Genomic DNA, 20,141 nt, shown 5'->3' with positions numbered 1-20,141 from the left:
GGTCCTAGGCATAGGCAGTCTGACCGAGCAGTCACAGCTGGGCTGCTGTCACCAAGCCCAGGGCAGTCACAAGGCAGTAGTCAGTGTGGAGGGATCAGAGTAATTGCTAGAGCCAGGATCAGAGTCAGGCCAGGTCAGAGACTGGAGATCAGCAAGCAAGGTGAGGTTTAGAGCCCCACAAACTAGAAGTCTTCATGGCTGCTCAGAAAACTTCCTGGGGCACCCTCCTGGGTTAAATAGTGAGCCTGGGCCCATCAGATGGTCACAGGCTGCTGTTACTATGGTCCTTTTGAGCGGTTCTTCCTAACACACTTAATCTCCCCAGTGCTCCTTCCATATGGTTCTCTGAGGCCTGGTGGAGATGTGCAGAGTCACGTTCTAGTCCAGCAGCTCCTTACTGAGATCTCTGGAGGCTAAGATCTCTGTATACCAAGCCCCGAGCCTTGTTTAACACTGTTTAATGTTGGACAGTAACTGGGTTATGCTAACCTGTATTCCATCTAAACGAACTCAACAGGAGCCAGTACAGAGTGAAGAGAGACGGTGCTGTGTGTATATTAGATCCACCCAGAAAAAGGGAGGTAGTGACACAGTATGAGGTGAGACATGAAGGAGCTGGGATGGGGAGTGCTGCCATAAAGGAAAGCAGGAATTCAGTTGCCGAACGGTCAAACGCACTCCTAGCATGCACGTTTCTTCCCGAGAAAGGGTTCTGCTCTCAGACAGATGAAGCCACCAGGTGCTCAAAGGGGTGAAGGAGATGTGTAGCAAGCAAAGACGAATCTGGCCCCCAGGCAGCAACCTACGTCTGATGGCAAAGGGCTCTTTAACATCTGTGGTTCTCACCAGTAGGGCCAGGAGCAGGCCTGGGGCCAGGTCTTTAGCTGGTGTAAATCAACCCAGCTGTCTAGACGTTAGTGGAACCCTGCTGATTTACAGCAGCTAGGGATGTGGTCTGAGTTGGAGTGGCCGTAAAGAAACATTTGCAGATGTGTGTCATACTCTGTGGAAATTTGTCCATGTCACCAAGCAAGTACAATTAGTCACATTTGGCAGACTCGGCTCCTGAGATGCCCAGGACCGTGATAGCAGGAGGGGCTGCAGGCCACAATGACCAAGGCACAGGCCTATGAGAAGGAAGTTTATGCAGCATTGGACTGAACTTCAGGCTCTGTTGCCCATCAAAGGATGAACAGGAGTTGCATATGTGCAACGACTATTGCCTGGCTCCAGGCAGTGATATCAATCAATTCCCTGCCATTGCAGGGGTCTGAGGCATTGGTGAATTTTGATCCCTCCTGTTCTCTGCCTGGGGCACATAATAGTTTAGCCTCCTGAGGATTGTAAAGCTTTGGTCTAATTCCGGTTATTGGCTTGGGATGCGGGTGGCCAGATGGTGTTGACCTCCTGTAATATACCTCCTGAAATATACAGGAGGTCAAACAAGAAGCTTTGGTGGTCCCATCTGGCCTTACACTTGATGAGTCTATACCCTTCCCTTACTTACATGAGTGTGAAATCCACCTGTCAAATGTTTATTATGGAAACAGGACTGAGTGCATCTGACCATTCCTATGGGATAAGCCACTGGACAAGGTGCACAGATCTAACCCTCAGGACAGAAGGTGTGGATAGGTTACAAGAAATCTTTCCATTCCACAGCAAAGAGCTATGTAGATTCAAGACCCACACTGAAATTCAAAGCTTCTTTTAGAAAACCTGCAGTGAAAATGAAGAATATACTATATCCCCAAACAGTAAACCACAGTCAATAACAAACCAACAAATGGAAGAATGGCCATGTGCCCAGACCTCTCCACAGCTCATATAGACGAGCTCAGAAACTGCCCTTGAAAATGCAGCCTCTTTGTGAATCATCAGAGCTTCTCAGTTAACTCTCCTTGCTGGCATCCCATGTGGCCTTCAGGTGTCACTGGAGAAGCTCAAAAAATGATACTAAAGCAGACCTCTGCAAAGCCACAGATATCCCCTGCTGACTATGGCAAAACACAGCTCAGCGTTGATAGTCAAATGAATATAAAAACTGCCATCCCCCGAGATCCATCTAGATTGGTGACCAGCTCCCGACAGTGACCATTGTCACATAGTGCAAAGGAAGCCACTCCATAATGCACCTCCTTGTGCAAAACTACTTACCAGAAGTCAGATCTCATGCTATCCTCAGCTACCGATCATCTTAGGACCTGGGTTAGTAACCTTTGTAATTTTACCCTGGTAAGCGTAGCTGAAAACGCTGTTATTATTCATGCAAACATCTAACCTTTTTTGAAATGTGAAGGAGTATCTGTCATACTGTGAGGAAAGTGGCACACATGCTTTTGGAGCAGGATCAAAAAAACCATGCTGCACTCGCATATTCCTTTGCATGAGTCTGTCTTACCTTCTGATAGTTCTTAACAGGGTGGACCTGGCTTCATTGTGGAAGGTGATGATGATACTTGTTGATGGCAGATCCGAACGATAGTGCAAAGTAGTACATCTGAGAAGTTGGAAAAGATACGGGTATCACTAAAGTTCTGGAATGTAAAATGGCTGCTTATTTAATAGACATAAACATTAAAGGCATAGGGTAAAGGTAGATGGTACTCATTCCGGGTTCTCCTGACACTACTAAAATAGTGGTTTTCTGAGCTATGCATTTCTGTTTGACCCAGAATCTATAACATTCTGCTGTGTGGGATAAGTTGCCTGGGAATTCTACCATCCCCCTTTCATTCAGCTTTGTTTCTGGGTGTGGGTAACCCTACTGTGACTAGCAGTGGACATCCCCAGAGAGGTTCAGCTTATATAGACACAGTGTTTGAGGGATCCAAACAGACTTTTGATGTGCATTCCTGGCACAAATATTGTTACATCACAACACAAACAATATTATGCAGTGGGGCCAGCCCAGAAGAGTTCCTGACAGCCTGACCAGCCCTGTCCTTCTCCTGCACTTTGGGGATTGGGACCCAGGGCACAGGACTCTACCCCCTGTAGCTGGTCCCTTCCAGAAGGCTCGGGGTGAGCTCCCAGATCTAGGGGCTCTTTTGACTGAGAAGTGATCAAACCCACTGAAAACATTTGCTCATCCAGCCCTAAGTGATGTATGAATAAATGCACAAAGAATATTTCTCAGATGCAGCTACAGTATAAGAGTCAGACTCTCTGCTTCTCTAGCACCCTTCATCTAGGGATCTAAAAGACTTTATACACATTAATTACTAATCCTCACAATACTGTACTGCTGGTATTATTCCTCCTACTTTACAAAGAGTCAACTGAGGCACAGAGAGGTTATGTGAAATGCCCAAAGCCAAAAATGAGGTAGTGGCAGAGCCACAATTAGAACCTAGGTATCCTGGCCCCTAGTCCTTTGCTCTAACCGCTAGACAATACTCCTTTCAAGTTCACATGCCCTCTTGGAGTTACCAGCACTACATCTCAGTTCTTCTCCCTTCCCCAAGAAAGCTCTTCCTTTTCCAAGTCACTCACTCACTTGGTTGTAGGCTGGTTTAGAGTGTACTAATTTAATGTTTCAATTTTATTTTTTGTTTTAATGAATTAATAATATTAATAACAATAAATTATTAATATTAATTAGTATGGGTTTTAGGCTTGCCAATCTGTTTGATCAGAAGATAAAAGTTCTTGTCCCGAATCAGGCTCCACACAATTTACAAAAGCCCCCCGGGGTATGACAGGAAGCTCACACTGAGACAGATATAGCCTTAAAGACTTTTTATTAAAATCAATGAAATAATAATTAAATAGTAAAATAATCAGAGTTACAAAGTTACAAATGCATGACTGCTATTCAAAAGATACATATGGTAATACACCTCTACCTCGATATAACGCTGTCCTCGGGAGCCAAAAAATCTTACCGCATTATACGTGAAACCATGTTATATCGAACTAGATTTGATCTGCCGGAGTGTGCAGCCCCGTCTCCCCGGAGCGCTGCTTTACCGCGTTATAGCCAAATTCGTGTTATATCGGATCACATTATATTGGGGAAGAGGTGTATAGGATTATACGCTACAAAGCTTTGGTTAATATACTCACACCCTTCCTTGATAACACAGGACCAGCCTTGAGTGAGGGATGCAGTGCTTAGAAGAAACTAATGCTAAAAACTATCAAAACTAACTTAGGGTTTACTTGACTAACAAACTTAAAATCAAAACCTAATAAACTAAGAATAAAAGCTTAGGGAAACCAAGCTTAGCCTAGTTCCCTTGAAACTTAGAAAGTTTAAGAAGAACAAGTACAGCCTACTAATAGTAGTAGTCATAGTAGGTAGATAGAAGAGAAGAGAAAGAGGAATAGAAATAGAGTAGAAAAAGAATACTCTAGCAAGGTGGGTCACCTCTTTTATAGGGCACAAGTGCCAGAAATCTTTCCTCCTCTGCTCAAATTTCATTCCTCACCCACAAAATGTTAGGGCACACTTACCCCATAGGCTAGTACGTTTGTGTATATTGATGACATGTACCTATGCACATATATTATTTCTGTTCTTTAGTCATTTCAGTTCTTTCCTTGTAGTGTACCTGTTTAGTCTGTGGGTACCAATTGAACCCCCCTCCATGTCATTCTTCCATTGTCTATTAGTCTAGATAAACGGTCTTAGACATATGCGTGGGTGCTTATCTATTTAGGTAACAAGTCTCAATATATAGGTCAACTTTGCTTTCTGGGTAAAAGGTCTTAATATAGATATGCTAACTTAGCTTAACATACAGGTTTTTGGCCTGTAGGTCTCTTGCATTACAGCCAAACTTATTTTTAATATAAATCTATAAACCTATTACAATAAACCAAATACTTAAACTATAAGAAAAAGATATATATATTGTATATATATACACACACACACGCACACACACAGTAACTCCCCACTTAACATCCTCTCACTTAACATTGTTTCGATCTTGCGTCCCTGCTCAATTACAGAACATGCTCCATTTAAAGTTGTGCAATGCTTCACTATAATGTTGTTTGGCTACCTGATTTGTTCACAGCTGGCAGACCCCCATAAGCTCCTCTACTCCCCCCCCAGCACCTCCCACCCACCAGCAGACCCGTGGACCGGCGCCTTACACCTCCTCCCCCCGCCTCCTGCCCACAGCAATCAGCTGGCTTGCAGCATTCAGGAGGGAGTGGGGAGGATCGAGGACTCAGCGCGCAGGCTCCTTCCTCCCTCCTCTGCCTCCTGCCCATGGCAATCAGCTGGCTTGCGGTGTTCAGGAGGCAGGGGAGGGAGGGGGAGACTGTGTGCCTTGTCCTTGCTCCTCCCCCATCCTTCCTGCCTCCTGACCGCTGCAAGCCAGCTGATTGCCGCGGGCAGGAGGCAGGGGAGGGAGGGGGAAGAGCAAGGACATGGTGTGCGGCGTAAGGGGTGGGGGAAGAAGAGGCGGGTTAAGTGTGGGGGCTTAGGGGAAGGGGTGGAGTGGGTGGGCTGAGGGTTGAACCCCCCACCGCTGGTGCTTGCAGAGTAGGGGAAGCTGCCACTACTACTGCGCAGTGTGCTTCTCCTAGCCTACAGCACCTTCAGCCTCCTTGCCTGCCTCATTGTCTCCAGTGCCAATGGGCTGTGCCTGTGTGGGGTAAGGCGGGGGCACCTCCCAACTAGAGTACTGTACTGTACGGCAACAAAAAATTTCCCTAGAACCTAACCCCCTCCATTTACATTCATTCTTATGGGGAAATTGGATTTGCTTAACATTATTTCACTTAAAGTCGCATTTTTCAGGAACATAACTACAACCTTAAGTGAGGAGTTACTATATATATATATATATATATATATATATATATATATATATATATGCAATAAGCAGGTTAGTCCTATAGGCTATACGGTTCAGTTTCTAACACGAGTGAGCCAAACCTACAAACAAGTGCACAGTATATAGCATTTCACAGAACCAACCAGAGTTCAGGAAATCAGGATTTCAGTGCCAACTGGGGACAAAAATGTGGGCAATTGAAGCTTTGGATCCCCAAACTGTGGGGCATGCCTCCCGAGGGGGGCAAAGAGGAATGTTTGGGGGAAAATAGATGGGGAGGGCAAGCCCGCACAGAGGGCGGGAAGGGAGCACCACTCAGCCCCACCCTGCCCCCAGCTCTGCTCCAGCCCTGCCCCCAGCCGCAGTCCTGACTCCTGGCCCCAGGCCTGGGCCCGTCCCCAGCCTTGGTGTAGCTTCACTCCTGGCTCCACCCCCAGCCTCAGCCCCCTTACTCCTGTCTGTTTTACCCCCTGACCTCCACCGGGGGCAGGGGATGCAGACAGGAGCAAGGGGGCACACAATCCTAAAAAGTTTGGGGATCACTGGTTTAGCGGCTATAACACTGCTCTGAAAATTAGGAGACCTGGGTTCTGTTCCTGCATCTGTCAAGGACCATGAGCAAATCCCTTTATCTTGTCTATTCAGTTTGCAAGCATTCTGAGGCAGGGACTGCCTCTTTCTTGTCAATGTTGTTAAAGCACAATGGGACCTCAATCTCATACAACCTGGGGCTCTGGGGCTTCCATAACGTAACAAACAACTCAGGCCACCTCATTGTTCCCATACATGAGTATCCCTTCACTTCTTGGCCTTTTGCGGTAGAAATAACCTAGTGCAGAAGTGGCACGTGAAGTCCTACGTCAGTGTATAACAGTGATGGGCTGAATGGAGAACAATCTCCCAGTGTTCATGGTGTGTAGAGGCCCAGCCCTCTCCAGCCCCCTGCACCGCACTGTGCTCATTCCTGTGGTATTTCACACAGCCTGAAGGAGCTTTGTAGTTAAATCCCCCAGACTTTGCCTTGCGTCACCATCAACAGGTTTCTCTGTGGAGCCTGAAAACTAATCAGTCTCTTACAACAGAAACAATTTTTAAAAGGCTCCTTTGACATATTTCAATGGCTTTTCTGCTACAGAAACTCTGGGACCTGACGCTGATCTGACTTACGGCAGCTTGGCACCATTGCTTTCCATGGAGTCATTCCCCATTGGCACCAGCACGAATGACATCAAAAGCAGGTCCTCAGTGAGGATGCTGATGCACACACAAGCTTCTGGCATGAGGTCATCTATGAGATTTTTATTCCATGTGCCATTTTAGCAGCTTTGTGAGCATCATGCGGAATTCTCATTTTGTCTCAGTAGGCTTGCAGCATCACACTGAGATCTTTTTTCATCTGAGCCCGCCTGTTTTGTCAATATTTACTCCAGCAGGATAGAAGGAATCACTGACAGAGTATAAATCAAACAGAATAAACTACGTGGGGGTGGGGTTTAAAGCAGCAGAAAAAGGGAGATATCTCAGAAGATCTCTCTCTTCTTTTCCTTTATGGGACTGAACTCCCACACAGTTTTGTTTGTTGACCTTCTAGTCCTGTAAGTGCACAGACCAGCAGGATGATAAGTGAGAGTTAGAGAACAGACTAGAGAAGGGTCAAATATACAAAGCAGAGATCCTAGTTGAACTTGCCTAATGTTTAGGGGCAAGTCCAGCCATGCAGTTTTTGTTCAGGTCCGTCCCTAGAAAAGGGAAACACATTGACTTCCTGAGGCAATGAATTCCATAGGTTCTAAATTGATTGTTTCTAAATTCACTGTTCTTTAATAACACAATATGGCCATCGGGACAGGATAGAAAGGAGAGACTGTTTTCACTACAGTCTTTAGACTATGGAGTCCAGGATCCAGAACCACAGCCCCCCAACTGGTCTCCTTCCCAAACTAAAACATCTTAGATCTTGGAATCATTGTGATTCTCAGCTGGTTTCACTGACTTCAACAGAGCTGTACTGATTTACACCAGCTGAGTATCCAGCTCAATAAAGCCGGATAAGCCTCTAACATCTTTGCTGCTCTTTGGAGTCCTTTTAGCCTTCACTGTATCCTTAAAGAGAAACAGCTGAACTTGAATGCAGTAGGATAGCCAATGTCCAACATCATGTCCTCTGTATCTCATTTCCCCTTGGGTTTTCTATCCCACCCAAGCAGCTTGTATGCTCTTTTATAACTGGCACTGCACATTGGCCAGACATCTGTGCTGCGTTATCCAAGATAGACCATAGGGCCCTTCTCCAAGGATCCTGAAAGTGCAGAGCCCACCAGGATATAGGAGAAGGGCTGATGACATTGGCCCACATGCACCTGTAACGCTGACAGACCCCGGTTGTTGGCTGGCGGGATCAAATCTGGGACCTCTTGAACTTAGTGCATGAGCCTCTACTGCCAACTGGCTCTTAGCTAAGACTGTAGAGCAGACTCTTAACTCTCTCTAAGTGGTCCAGGTGCCACTAGATGGGACAGAACACCACAGCCAGGAGGTGTGTGGGTTACACAACACCTTTCATTTATCAAAGTTACATTTCAGGGATGTGAGAGCAGAGAGTTACCAAACAGCAACTCACCATGTCTCCTGGGTCCTACAATAATACACTCACACTCACAGTAGTTTTCTTCTATTAGCTTATATGAGAACTAAAACTAAACATGTCTCTGATCTGAATGCTGCTTGCTTGTTACAGACTCTATAATGACTCTCTCCCAGGGCCGGCGCTTCCATTTAGGCGGCCTAGGCAATTGCCTAGGGCGCCAGGATTATTGGGGGGGCAGCATTTTGCACGGGGGGGGTGGCAGGTGGCTCCAGTGGACCTGTCGCAGTCATGCCTGCGGAGGGTCCCCTGGTCCCGAGGCTCCGGTGGACCTCCCGCAGGCCAGCAGACCCTCTCCGCAGGCACGACTGCGGCAGGTCCACCGGAGCCACAGGACCAGTGCGCGAAGCGGCAAAATGGCCGTGTGCCTAGGGCGCTAAAAACACTAGCGCCGGTCCTGCTCTCTCCACGTTACTTATAAACATTTATCCCCTAACTGCTCCCAGATATGTGTCCTTCCACCCATTTTGAACCTGGCACCAGCAAGAAATTCAGTGTATCAAACAAGGGATGCTATTTTTGGCAACGAAAAGAAAGGGTGTGGAAAGCACTTGCAAAATACGTGACCCAGACAGTTTAGGAGATGTGCAGATTTATCAATTCCAAAGAGACGTGATGCAGATTCCTTGTATTTGGGTGTCATACACCTTTAAAACGCCAGCTGCAGTTACAGTACAGTCGCTTATGTACAGTATCTGATTAGCAAGCAGCCAATGTTTTCTTCAGGCAGGAAGTTGGTAGAACAGCCAAAGCTCCAAATCCAAACACTTTCAAGATCTGCAAGCTTGGGTCCTAACTCTGCGTAACGGGCTGAATCAACCCCCCAGGGGCCTGATTCTCTACTGCCTTGCATCTGGGGGGCCTGATTCAGAGCCTGCACCTATCAAATGGGTATAAAGTGCCACTGTTCTGACCTGGTTTTACACCCACATTGCCCAGGTGTATATCACCACACAAGATGCAGGGCAATGGAGACTTGGACCCGAGGTCCGAGTGCACCATTACGCTGGTAAAATTCCCTTCTGGCTCTGAACACTGTGGCTCAGGTCCGGCTGTAGTTGGGCATGGGATGGCTCCTGGAAGTAAGGCTTCCAGTCATGCTTTGTATATCTGACCCTGAGCACCACAGCCCCAGGTCTCCTCCCACATCAGTTTTGTACATGCATAGCTCCAGTGCTGTTATTCCTGATTGACACCAGTCTGAGCAAGAGGAAATGAAGATGAATGGGGAAATTTTTCAGTCGGATAAAAAGGAATGAAAAGTTCTAGCAAGGTTCTTCCTCCTAGCCCCCATGTTTGTTTCCAAATGTAACAGCAGCTAACCCCCTGGTTCCTGAAGAGGCAGAGCACAGTTTAAGCGGTTGACTACAAGTGTTTTTTTTGGCACTTGCTTGGGCAATAAAAACCACAGCTTGGAAAAGCGTTAAATTCAGCATGTCCAGGCTTATTCTGTGTGACAATTACATCTGGAGTAATTTCAATTTAATACGTCCCCGCAAGTGAAAATTGCAGCATGCCGCCCTAAAATTGCTGTAATAATGAAAATAAACCCATTAAGAGCTGCCTGTGCTACCTCGGGCTGTCACTGGATAAATGCTTTCTGCTGCTCATGGTACCTCATAGGTTATCCAATTGCCAACAAGGAAAAAAAAAACACAACATTTTTAGGAAACCAAGATTGTTCCTTTAAAAAAATTTATGGCACTGCTTGTGTTTGCACTACCATGTCCATCACAGTCTGTGAGCTCTGTGCATACTCTGAAATCCTGCAACAAGGCAGGGAAGAAAGAGTGTAGAGCTGTTGCTTATGCCAACCCCTTGCCGAGCTTGGCTGACCATAGCGTGGGGTCTGTTCAGCCTCTGAGGTGCATGAAAACTAATAGTAAAAGGTTCTATAGCCATATAAATAAGGAGAAAACAAAGAAAGAAGAAGTGGGACCGCTACACACTGAGGATGGAAAGGAGGTTAAGGATAACCTAGGCATGGCCCAATATCTAAATAAGTACTTTGCCTCAGTCTTTAATAAGGCTAATGGGGAGCTTAGGGGTAATGGAAGGATGACAAACAAGAATGAGGATATGGAGGTGGATATTACCACATCTGAGGTAGAAGCCATACTTGAACAGCTTAATGGGACAAAATCGGAGGGCCCGAACAATCTTCATCCGAGAATATTAAAGGAACTGGCGCATGAAATTGCAAGCCCGTTAGCAAGAATTTTTAATGAATCGGTAAACTCAGGGGTTGTACCGTACGACTGGAGAATTGCTAACGTAGTTCCTATCTTTAAGAAAGGGAGAAAGAGTGATCTGAGTAACTATAGGCCTGTTAGTTTGACATCTGTAGTATGTAAGGTCTTGGAAAAAAATTTGAAGGAGAAAGTAGTTAAGGACATTGAGGTCAATGGTAATTGGGACAAAGTACAACATGGTTTTACTAAAGGTAGATCGTGCCAAACCAACCGGATCTCCTTCTTTGAGAAGGTGACAGACTATTTAGACAAAGAAAATGCGGTAGACCTAATTTACCTCGATTTCAGTAAGGCATTTGACACAGTTCCACATGCGGAATTATTAGTCAAATTGGAAAAGATGGGGATCAATATGAGAATTGAAAGATGGATAAGGAACTGGATAAAGGGGAGACTCCAACAGGTTGTACTGAAGGGTGAACTGTCAGGCTGGAAGGAGGTTACTAGTGGAGTTCCTCAAGGATCGGTTCTGGGACCAATCTTATTTAACCTTTTTATTACCGACCTTGGCACAAGAAGCGGGAATGTGCTAATAAAGTTTGCGGATGACACGAAGCTGGGGGGTATTGCTAACATGGAGAAGGACCGGGATATCATACAGGAAGATCTGGATGGCCTTGTAAACTGCAGTAATAGTAATAGGATGAAATTTAATAGTGAAAAGTGCAAGGTCATGCACTTAGGGATTAATAATAAGAACTTTAGATATAGATTGGGGATGCATCAGCTGGAAGCAACAGAGGAGGAGAAGGACCTTGGGGTATTGGTAGATCACAGGATGACTATGAGCCGCCAATGTGATATGGCCGTGAAAAAAGCTAATGCGGTTTTAGGATGCATCAGGCGAGGTATTTCCAGCAAAGATAAGGAGATGTTAGTACCGTTATATAAGGCACTGGTGAGACCCCATCTGGAATACTGTGTGCAGTTCTGGTCTCCCATGTTTAAGAAGGATGAATTCAAACTGGAACAGGTTCAGAGACGGGCTACTAGGATGATCCGAGGAATGGAAAACCTGTCATATGAAAGGAGACTCAAAGAGCTTGGCTTGTTTAGTCTAGCCAAAAGAAGGCTGAGGGGGGATATGCTTGCTCTTTATAAATATACCAGAGGGATTAATATTAGGGAGGGAGAGGAATTATTTAAGCTTAGTACCAATGTAGATACAAGAACAAATGGGTATAAACTGGACACTAGGAAGTTTAGACTTGAAATTAGACGAAGGTTTCTAACCATTAGAGGAGTGAAGTTCTGGAACAGCCTTCCAAGGGGAGTAGTGGGGGCAAAAGACATATCTGGCTTTAAGATTAAGCTTGATAAGTTTATGGAAGGGATGGTATGATGGGAGAGCCTAATTTTGGCAACTGATCTTTGATTATCACCAGATAAGTATGCCCAGTGGTTGGTGATGGGATGTTGGATGGGATGGGATCTGAGTTACTGCAGAGAATTCTTTTCTGAGTGCTGGCTGGTGAGTCTTGCCCACATGCTCAGGGTTTAACTGATCGCCATATTTGGGGTCGGGAGGGAATTTTCCTCCAGGGCAGATTGGCAGAGGCCCTGGAGGTTTTTCACTTTCCCCTGCAGTGTGGGGCATGGGTCACTTGCTGGTGGATTCTCTGCAGTTGAGGTCTTCAAATCACAATTTGAAGACTTCAATAACTCAGGCATAGGTTAGGGGTTTGTTATAGAAGTGGATGGGTAGGGTTCTGTGGCCTGCTTTGTGCAGGGGGTCAGACTAGATGATCACATTGGTTCCTTCTGACCCTAGAATCTATGAATCTATGAAAGCCCACAGCAGCAAGCCATGCCTGTGGAGAGTGAGAATTAACAATCAGTTCTAACAACTTGCCAAAGAGAATTCTCCAGGGGATCCCAGGCTATGCTGATTAGCTTCAGACCAAAAGAACATTATGATTTTGTACTGCCATGATGGCCTTCCTTCACAAGATCACAAAGACTCCACATGCAGTCAAAAAATCTAACAGAATGTTAGGAGCCATTAGGAAAAGTATCGATAATAAGAGAGTAAATATCATAATGCCACTATATAAATCCATGGTACACCCACACCTTGAATACTGCATGCAGTTCTGGTCACCCCATCTCAAAAAAAAATATTAGAGTTGGAAAAGATATAGAGAAGGGCAACAAAAATGATTAGGGGTATGGAACAGCTTCCAAATGAGGAGAAATTCAAAAGATTGGGACTTTTCAGTGTGGAAAAGAGATGACTAAGGGAGGATATGATAGAGGTCTATAAATCATGACTAGTGTGGAGAAAGCGAATAAGGAATTATTATTTAGCCCTTCACATAACACAAAAAAACAGGGATCATCCAACGAAATTAATAGGTCTCAGGTTTAAAACATACATAAGGAAGCCATAACATAACACGCAGTGAACCTATGGAACTTGTTGCCAGGGGATGTCGTGTAGGCCAAAATTATAACAGAGCTCAGAAAAGAATTAGATAAATTCATGGAGGATAGATCCATCAATGGCTGTTAGCCATGATGGTCAGGGATGCAAACCCCATGCTCTGAGTGTCCCTAGCCTCTGAATACAAGAAGCAGTGTTGATGACAGGGGATGGATCACTCGACTGCCTGTTCTGTTCTGTTCATTCTCTCTGAAGCACCTGGCCCTGGCCACTGTCAGAAGACAGGATAGGGGGCTAGATGGAACATTGGTCTGACCCAGTATGGCCATTCTTATGTTCTTGCTCATTAATGAATTAAGCCTTCCTGCCCTCCATGAGGTAAGCTAACCCCATTTTTCAGCCTAGGAAACTGAGGTAAGGAGAAGTGAAAGGCTCAACTCTGTCTTACTCACACTGAGCAATTAATTGCTCTGCAAGGAGTTCCATTTACATCTATGAGCCTCCACATGTTTTAACCACAGTGGCTCAGCATGTCTGTTTTAGAGACTGGAATAGAACCTAAGTTTGCTGACTCCCAGACCTGACCTTTAATCATTTGACTCTGCATCCTCTCTTTTGTAAATCCTCATTACAGAAAAAAAGATTACATCCAAGCAGAGCTGGCAGGAACAATTTTGATGGAAGTTTTCCATTGAAAATGCCTTTTCATCAAAATCAAAACATTTTGCGGGAATATGACGATTTCGACTAGATTTCACTTTAAAAAATCCAAATGAAATGTTCTGATGATATTGAAACTCTTCTCAAAGTTTTCATTACATGGAATGTTTTGGAATTTGTTGGGTTTTGTCCCCATGCAGATCTACTTCCAAGGAAAACTAATAGTTTTGTCAAAGCATGAGAAGAACCATTCTCTTATACAATATCTCAGCCTATGAGAAAGAGACAGAGCTGAACACATCCTCAGCACTCCGCTCATCATTGAATAACACTGGTCTACAATTTTTGAGAAGTCATCTGCTTCAGAGATAAAATGTGATATGTATTATGTATTTTGATGTGCTGAATTCAAATATGACAATTAAAATAACTGATTGGCTACTGTTTCTAAGACATTTAAGTTTTTACATTTTATGTCTATGTATATTGTGTAGATAGTAGAGTTTTAATCATAAATTGTAAACCTAGGTCTTTTCATGTGTTTATGGTTGCTTTACATGATAATATTTCACCTGTCCTGTTTATGTAACACTTTAAAAATCAGCAAAAGGGTTATATAAATAAAATTTATTATGAAACAAAAGGCAAAAAACTATTATGTATATAGTTTAGTCCTATTCAGTGTCTACTCGGCGCTTCTTGGCTTGTCTCTTGTATTCATTAAATGGAGCATCTCTTGTCACTGTCCAGTAATAGTCTGCAAGCATTGATGGGCTCCATTTGCCCTGATAGCCTGTCAGGAGATTCCACTGCTGTAGTCTGGAGCCCAACAGCTCTGCCTTACTCTTGGGTAGTTCCAAATCCCTGACAAGGTCATTCAGTTCACTTTGTGTTATGAGGTGTGGTTCAGAGGAGGAGGAGGATGGGAGAAAATGTGGGTCCTGTGACATTGATGGTTCAGGACCAGAAGTTTCATCCTCTTCCTCTTCCTCGTCTGACTCAAGTGAGAATGATTCTGGTGCAGCAGGAACCGGCAGTCCTTCTCCGTGGGGTACTGGGCGTATAGCTGATGGAATGTTTGGATAACGCACAGTCCACTTTTTCTTCTTTGACACACCTTTCCCAACTGGAGGCACCACGCAGAAGTAACAATTGCTGGTATGATCTGTTGGCTCTCTCCAAATCATTGGTACTGCAAAAGACATAGATTTCCTTTTCCTGTTCAACCACTGGCCAAGTTTTGTTGCACAAGTGTTGCAGCATATGTGTGGGGCCCACCTCTTGTCCTGATCTCCAATTTTGCAGCCAAAAGAAAGGTGATAGGCTTTCTTAACCATAGTGGTTAGACTGCGCTTTTGTGATGCAAAAGTCACTTCACCACAAACATAGCAGAAGTTATCTGCAACTGTTCGCACAAGTACAAAGCATCTCTGCTCACTTTGGCTAAACAGAAATGTGTCCCTTTGCAAAATCAAACACTGACAAATAAGAGAGCACCACACTGTATGATTTCTAGAGCTGATATAGGGCAATTTGTTCAGCAGAGTTGTCATAAACAGATAGCTAAGGGTTAATGTCTCTTTCACCTGAAAAAAAAAAGTAACCTGAAGCACCTGACCAGAGGACCAATCAGGAAACAGGATTTTTTCAACTCTGGGTGGAGGGAAGTTTGTGTGTGAGTCCTTTGTTCTTGGTCTTCTGCCTGTATGCTCTCTCGGCTATGAGGGGATTTCTATTTCTTGCTTTCTAATCTTCTGTTTCCCAGTTGTAAGTACAAAGGATCAGCTAGTGATTTATATGTTTTTTTGTATTTACATGTCTATAGTTGCTGGAGGGCTTTGAATTGTATTCTTTTTGAATAAGGCTGTTTATTCATATTTCTTTTAAGCAATTGACCCTGTATTTGTCACCTTAATACAGAGAGACCATTTTTATGTATTTTTCTTTCTTTTTATATAAAGCTTTCTTTTAAGACCTGTTGGAGTTTTTCTTTAGTGGGGAACTCTAGGGAATTGGTGGGAGGAAGAAGTCAGCGGGAAATCTGTGTGTGTTAGATTTACTAGCCTGACTTTGCATTCCCTCTGGGTGAAGAGGGAAGTGCTTGTGTTTCCAGGACTGGAAATAGAGAGGGTGGACTCCCTCTGTTTAGATTCACGGAGTTTGCTTCTGTGTATCTCTCCAGGAACACCTGGAGGGGGGAAGGGAAAAGGTTTGTTTCCCTTTGTTGTGAGACTCAAGGGATTTGGGTCTTGGGGTCCCCAGGGAAGGTTTTTGGGGGGACCAGAGTGCCCCAAAACACTCTAATTTTTTGGGTGGTGGCAGCTTTACCAGGTCCAAGCTGGTAACTAAGCTTGGAGGTTTTCATGCTAACCCCCATATTTTGGACGCTAAGGTCCAAATCTGGGACTAGGTTAATGACAAGAGTGATGTAAGCTTCGTTATGATTGTATCATCCATGACTTCTAGGAATAACATGATGCAATTCATATCATGTATGATGCAATACCAGCTTCAGATTGCATCATTCATTGTTTTGCCTAAAAAGCAAGTACTATCCAAACCCAGTCATAGATTTATTCATAGATCCAGTCAAAGATGTATTTTAGTCATTTCTGGTTTAAATTGAGATCCCTTCCCTTTATAACTCACTTATCCTCAGCCATTCCCAAGTCAAGGGTCGTATATACTGACCCAATAGCATATCTTGAAAACTAGAGCCAATCAACAATTTTAAGCATCATTTTCGTTCTCAGTGACCCAGAATTAGTAAAGTTGGACTACATTTATTTCAGAAGCATTTTGGCTGTAGAGTAGTGTAACAGCTCAAATGCCAGGCTCTGGTTTTACTTTTCAAAGCCCTCAATGAGTTGGGCCCAGGGACCCTTGGGGGACCATTTCACTCTTCATGACCAGACCTATTGGACACCAGGGGTCTGTCAGCTACATAGGTCAAACCTGAGTGAGCAGAAGACATTAGTTTCTCTGTGGCTGGTCCCGAGCTTGGGACCTCCCTTCCAGAAGAGATATGGCTGGGGTTTTCAAACGAGCCTCAGGGTGTTCAGTGCCCAGCTCTCATTGAATTTCACTGCGAGCTGGGTGCTGTCTCCTGTAGGTGCCATTAAAAACCCCAGCCTGAAGTGACCACAAATCTTACTGCCTTCAGGACAAAATGCATAACTCACCTCATTAGCATGGCTCTGCCCTATCGCCCAAAACACTAATAACTAATGGTAAATGATTATGTACCCTTCCCTCCCACATGAGAAGAGGGGGAGCAGAGAACCAGAGATCAGCATTGATCTGACCCACGAAGTTCTGTAAAATGCTCAGATATCAGTGATGATCATGGTATAAACTGCATGAAGAAGGGAGAGAGAGATTTTACATATGTTAATAGGAGAGCTTCCAATGTTTCAAAGCTTTACTAGCCTACCTCTTCACTGTTTTTCTTTTCTTCTCCTCTATGGTGTAGTGTATAAACTCATCATGTTCTACGTTTTGAAAGCCACCAGAAACCAGTCAGAGCAGCAGTGTGTATATAGTTAAGCCTTGCATGTTCCTATATAGTAAGCAAACAGGGTTACTTGGGAACCAACTGTGCCTGTGTGGTTGCTTCATATGGTTGATTGTTGTGCAAAGAGCAAGCAACATTATACTCTCCCATAAAGCCTAGGCATTTAAACAGGTCTACATTTGTAGCCACTCCTCTGAGAAGTCATTCCCTTTGAAGACTGGGATCAGTTATTCACCATTTCAACCCCAGTCCTCCCTATGTATGGAAAGGCACCAGGCATCACAACCCATGACCTCCCAACATGTCCACACCAATATTCCTGGAAGTCCTTGCAAAGAGGATGGAGGCAGGATCCATGGGTTCCAAATCCATTCCCACAGGTTTTATCATTAGAAAAGTAAATTTAAGACTGGTGAAGGGAGCTAGATTGATAGCCTTGGAGATGGAAGACCCCTGTTCATCCACAGAAGTATGACACAGGCAGCAGTACTGCATCTTCCCATTGGCTCCACCTGCCAACATGCCTCAAACCTGAGCTGGAGGGACTGTATCTTGGCATGGAGCACTCTAGATCAGTCTCAATGCATATTTGATCCTTGCCTTCTCAATGGAAAATGATTTCATCCCAGCCCCAGTGCTCAAATCAGGAATCCTTGCAGACTAGGGGATTTTAACTATGCTATTTAGAGCAAAACTCTTTGGTGCTTGTTTATCAACTCAGAAAGAGATCATTTGGTTACTCCCCTCTATAGCTGTCTATTGCTTCTAACCCAGGTGTGGGTCTGCTGTGGGCACTGCCCCACTCTGGGAGTGCAAACCACTGCAACTCTGTGTTTGGTTCAGGGACTTTATAGAGAATTGGGAATGCTAAAAGACACAGGAGGGACCATGGTAGGGCAGAAGAGGGAATAGAGGAGCTGATGATTAAAGCAGTTTCTCCTTTGAGTTACTATATACAATAGAGCTCTTTATTATGAGCCAAATCATGACGCTGTATTAGAACTCCTCCTAAACGTTGTGGTGTTTGAAATTCATCAGACTTACTGACCTGGGCCCATCTATATAACAGAGTCCCTCTCCCTGCCCTACCCCCATCTTAAATGACAAGGGCTTATACTGGAAACACCAATGAGACACTTGAATATGCTGGTGCCACTGGGGGGTCACCAGTGGTAACCACGGCGTATGTAACCTTTGTACCTAGTTCCTCAGCGTGTAGATTACTATCCCAGTCAGCCAGGGTGTGGTTTCCAAATTGCTTCTTTCTCCCCCTTTTTCTGTGTGTGAGCGCTCTGCAATTGCAGCTTGCGCACATGTGTAGAGCAACAATGAAGACTGGCTCTCTCTCACACATTCTCTCATGTGCCTTGTTAACTTTCCTTAAGAGATGACTATCCTTGTCCTTCTCCCCTCCAGCCCTTAACCCCCACTTGCTATGTTTCTGCTCATTATTCCTTTCTGCTTCAGCACCACTCACTGGCCAGCAGCTCTGCTTTGAATTTTTAACATTCTCCGTGTGATCCTAATGCTCCCTCACCCAGCCAGCATCTCACAAAGCATCCTCTGCATATTCATTCTTAACAGCTGGCCCTGTCTGCAGAGATACACCATCTTTCAGCTCCTGCAAATCCTCCTCCTCTTTCTTCCGCTCAGAAACACAGGGGAAAGAGAGACAGCCACAGTTTGGCTTGACTCACTCAGCTTTGCCCTGACACTCCAAACTAGACTTGTCCACAGAATGCCAAACTGGACTACAATGTATTGTATAAATGTATCTCTCAGGTTCTCAGCTACACACGGGCAAACCTAAAAACATTTCCACGTCAGGGGTTCAGATGAACAGCCCCCAGTCTGCAAGAACATCCAAACTAGATAAACCTTTTTGAGCAGAGATGTTGAGAGTGTTACATAGCGATCTGATGTGCATGAACTGGGAGCCATAGACTCCAATACTGAATCAGAGGAAGAAAAAGACTCATGAGAAAAAAATATTGGAAAAGAAATATATTTCTTTTAAGTTTAGGTCCCTGTGACAGGGTGCACAAACCCCACACCAGTAAGGAAGGGGTTATGCAGCTGTTCTGAGGCCAAGCAGTCCCACCCTACCCTATCCATACCTACAGAACATGTATGGCTTGGAGGAGGGACTCAAAAGGAGAACAGGCCAGTAGACAAAGGAGGTGAACTGACTTATGCTCTGAGCTCCTGGCTGTAGTGATCCAAAGGAATGAGACTTGTGATTCGCAGAACGTCTGAGATTTTATCTTTGATTCCACTTATTCAACGTCTTGTCTGTTAGGAAAGAAGGGACTGGTAGGGAGTGATCCAGGGAGGCAGCAGTATAATGATTTAGGGTGCAGGAATTAGCTGCCTACACTGTGCCCTGGATTGAAACCTGCGGAAGGGAGCCAGAAAGTGTTCCCCTACCAATTGCTGGGTGCTGAAGGCAGAAGCGTATCCTGATAGAGGGGGTATAGAAGAGAGAAGGCACTCAAGATGTCAATCCAGAGGGAGACCCAGAGCCCCCTCTGTGATGCTGGCAGATCAGGTGCCATCTCATGCCAAGTTCCTCATGTCTCAACTGAATGCAGACAAGTACATAGCTGGAATCAGTCTGGCTCATTCATGTGTTAGTATTATTAAAACAGTTACTAGAATTCTAAGAATGTGTTTAGGCTTTATTGAATGCTTGTGTGTTGCTGCATTAATCTCATAACATCTGCATCCCATAGTGTAAGGGGATATTTCAGCAGTTGCACTGTGAGTCTCTGTGACTGGGTAAGTCACTACATAGGAGTGAAACATTAATTAGTATGAGGGCTGATCTTCAACAGGAGGTTTTACACCCTTCCCAAAAGGAAAGGTCCATCAATACCAGACAGACTACTGTGGG

The 20,141-nt window shown here is 44.7% G+C and overlaps 1 protein-coding gene across 2 annotated transcripts in view; it reads right to left on the bottom strand.

Moving 5' to 3' along the window:
- Positions 1–20,141, bottom strand: part of GALNT14 (polypeptide N-acetylgalactosaminyltransferase 14) — a 203,599-nt gene that overhangs the window by 74,706 nt on the left and 108,752 nt on the right. For both annotated transcript variants that reach the window (XM_050948561.1, XM_050948562.1), the window contains exon 3: positions 2,402–2,500. In XM_050948561.1, coding sequence (XP_050804518.1) covers positions 2,402–2,500 — 99 coding nt within the window. The remainder of the gene's footprint in view (positions 1–2,401; positions 2,501–20,141) is intronic.

Source organism: Gopherus flavomarginatus, chromosome 4, assembly GCF_025201925.1.
Source record: "Gopherus flavomarginatus isolate rGopFla2 chromosome 4, rGopFla2.mat.asm, whole genome shotgun sequence".
Classification (NCBI taxonomy): domain Eukaryota; kingdom Metazoa; phylum Chordata; order Testudines; family Testudinidae; genus Gopherus; species Gopherus flavomarginatus.
The sequence above is the reverse complement of the archived record's forward strand: the minus strand, read 5'-3'. Positions and strand labels throughout refer to the sequence as shown.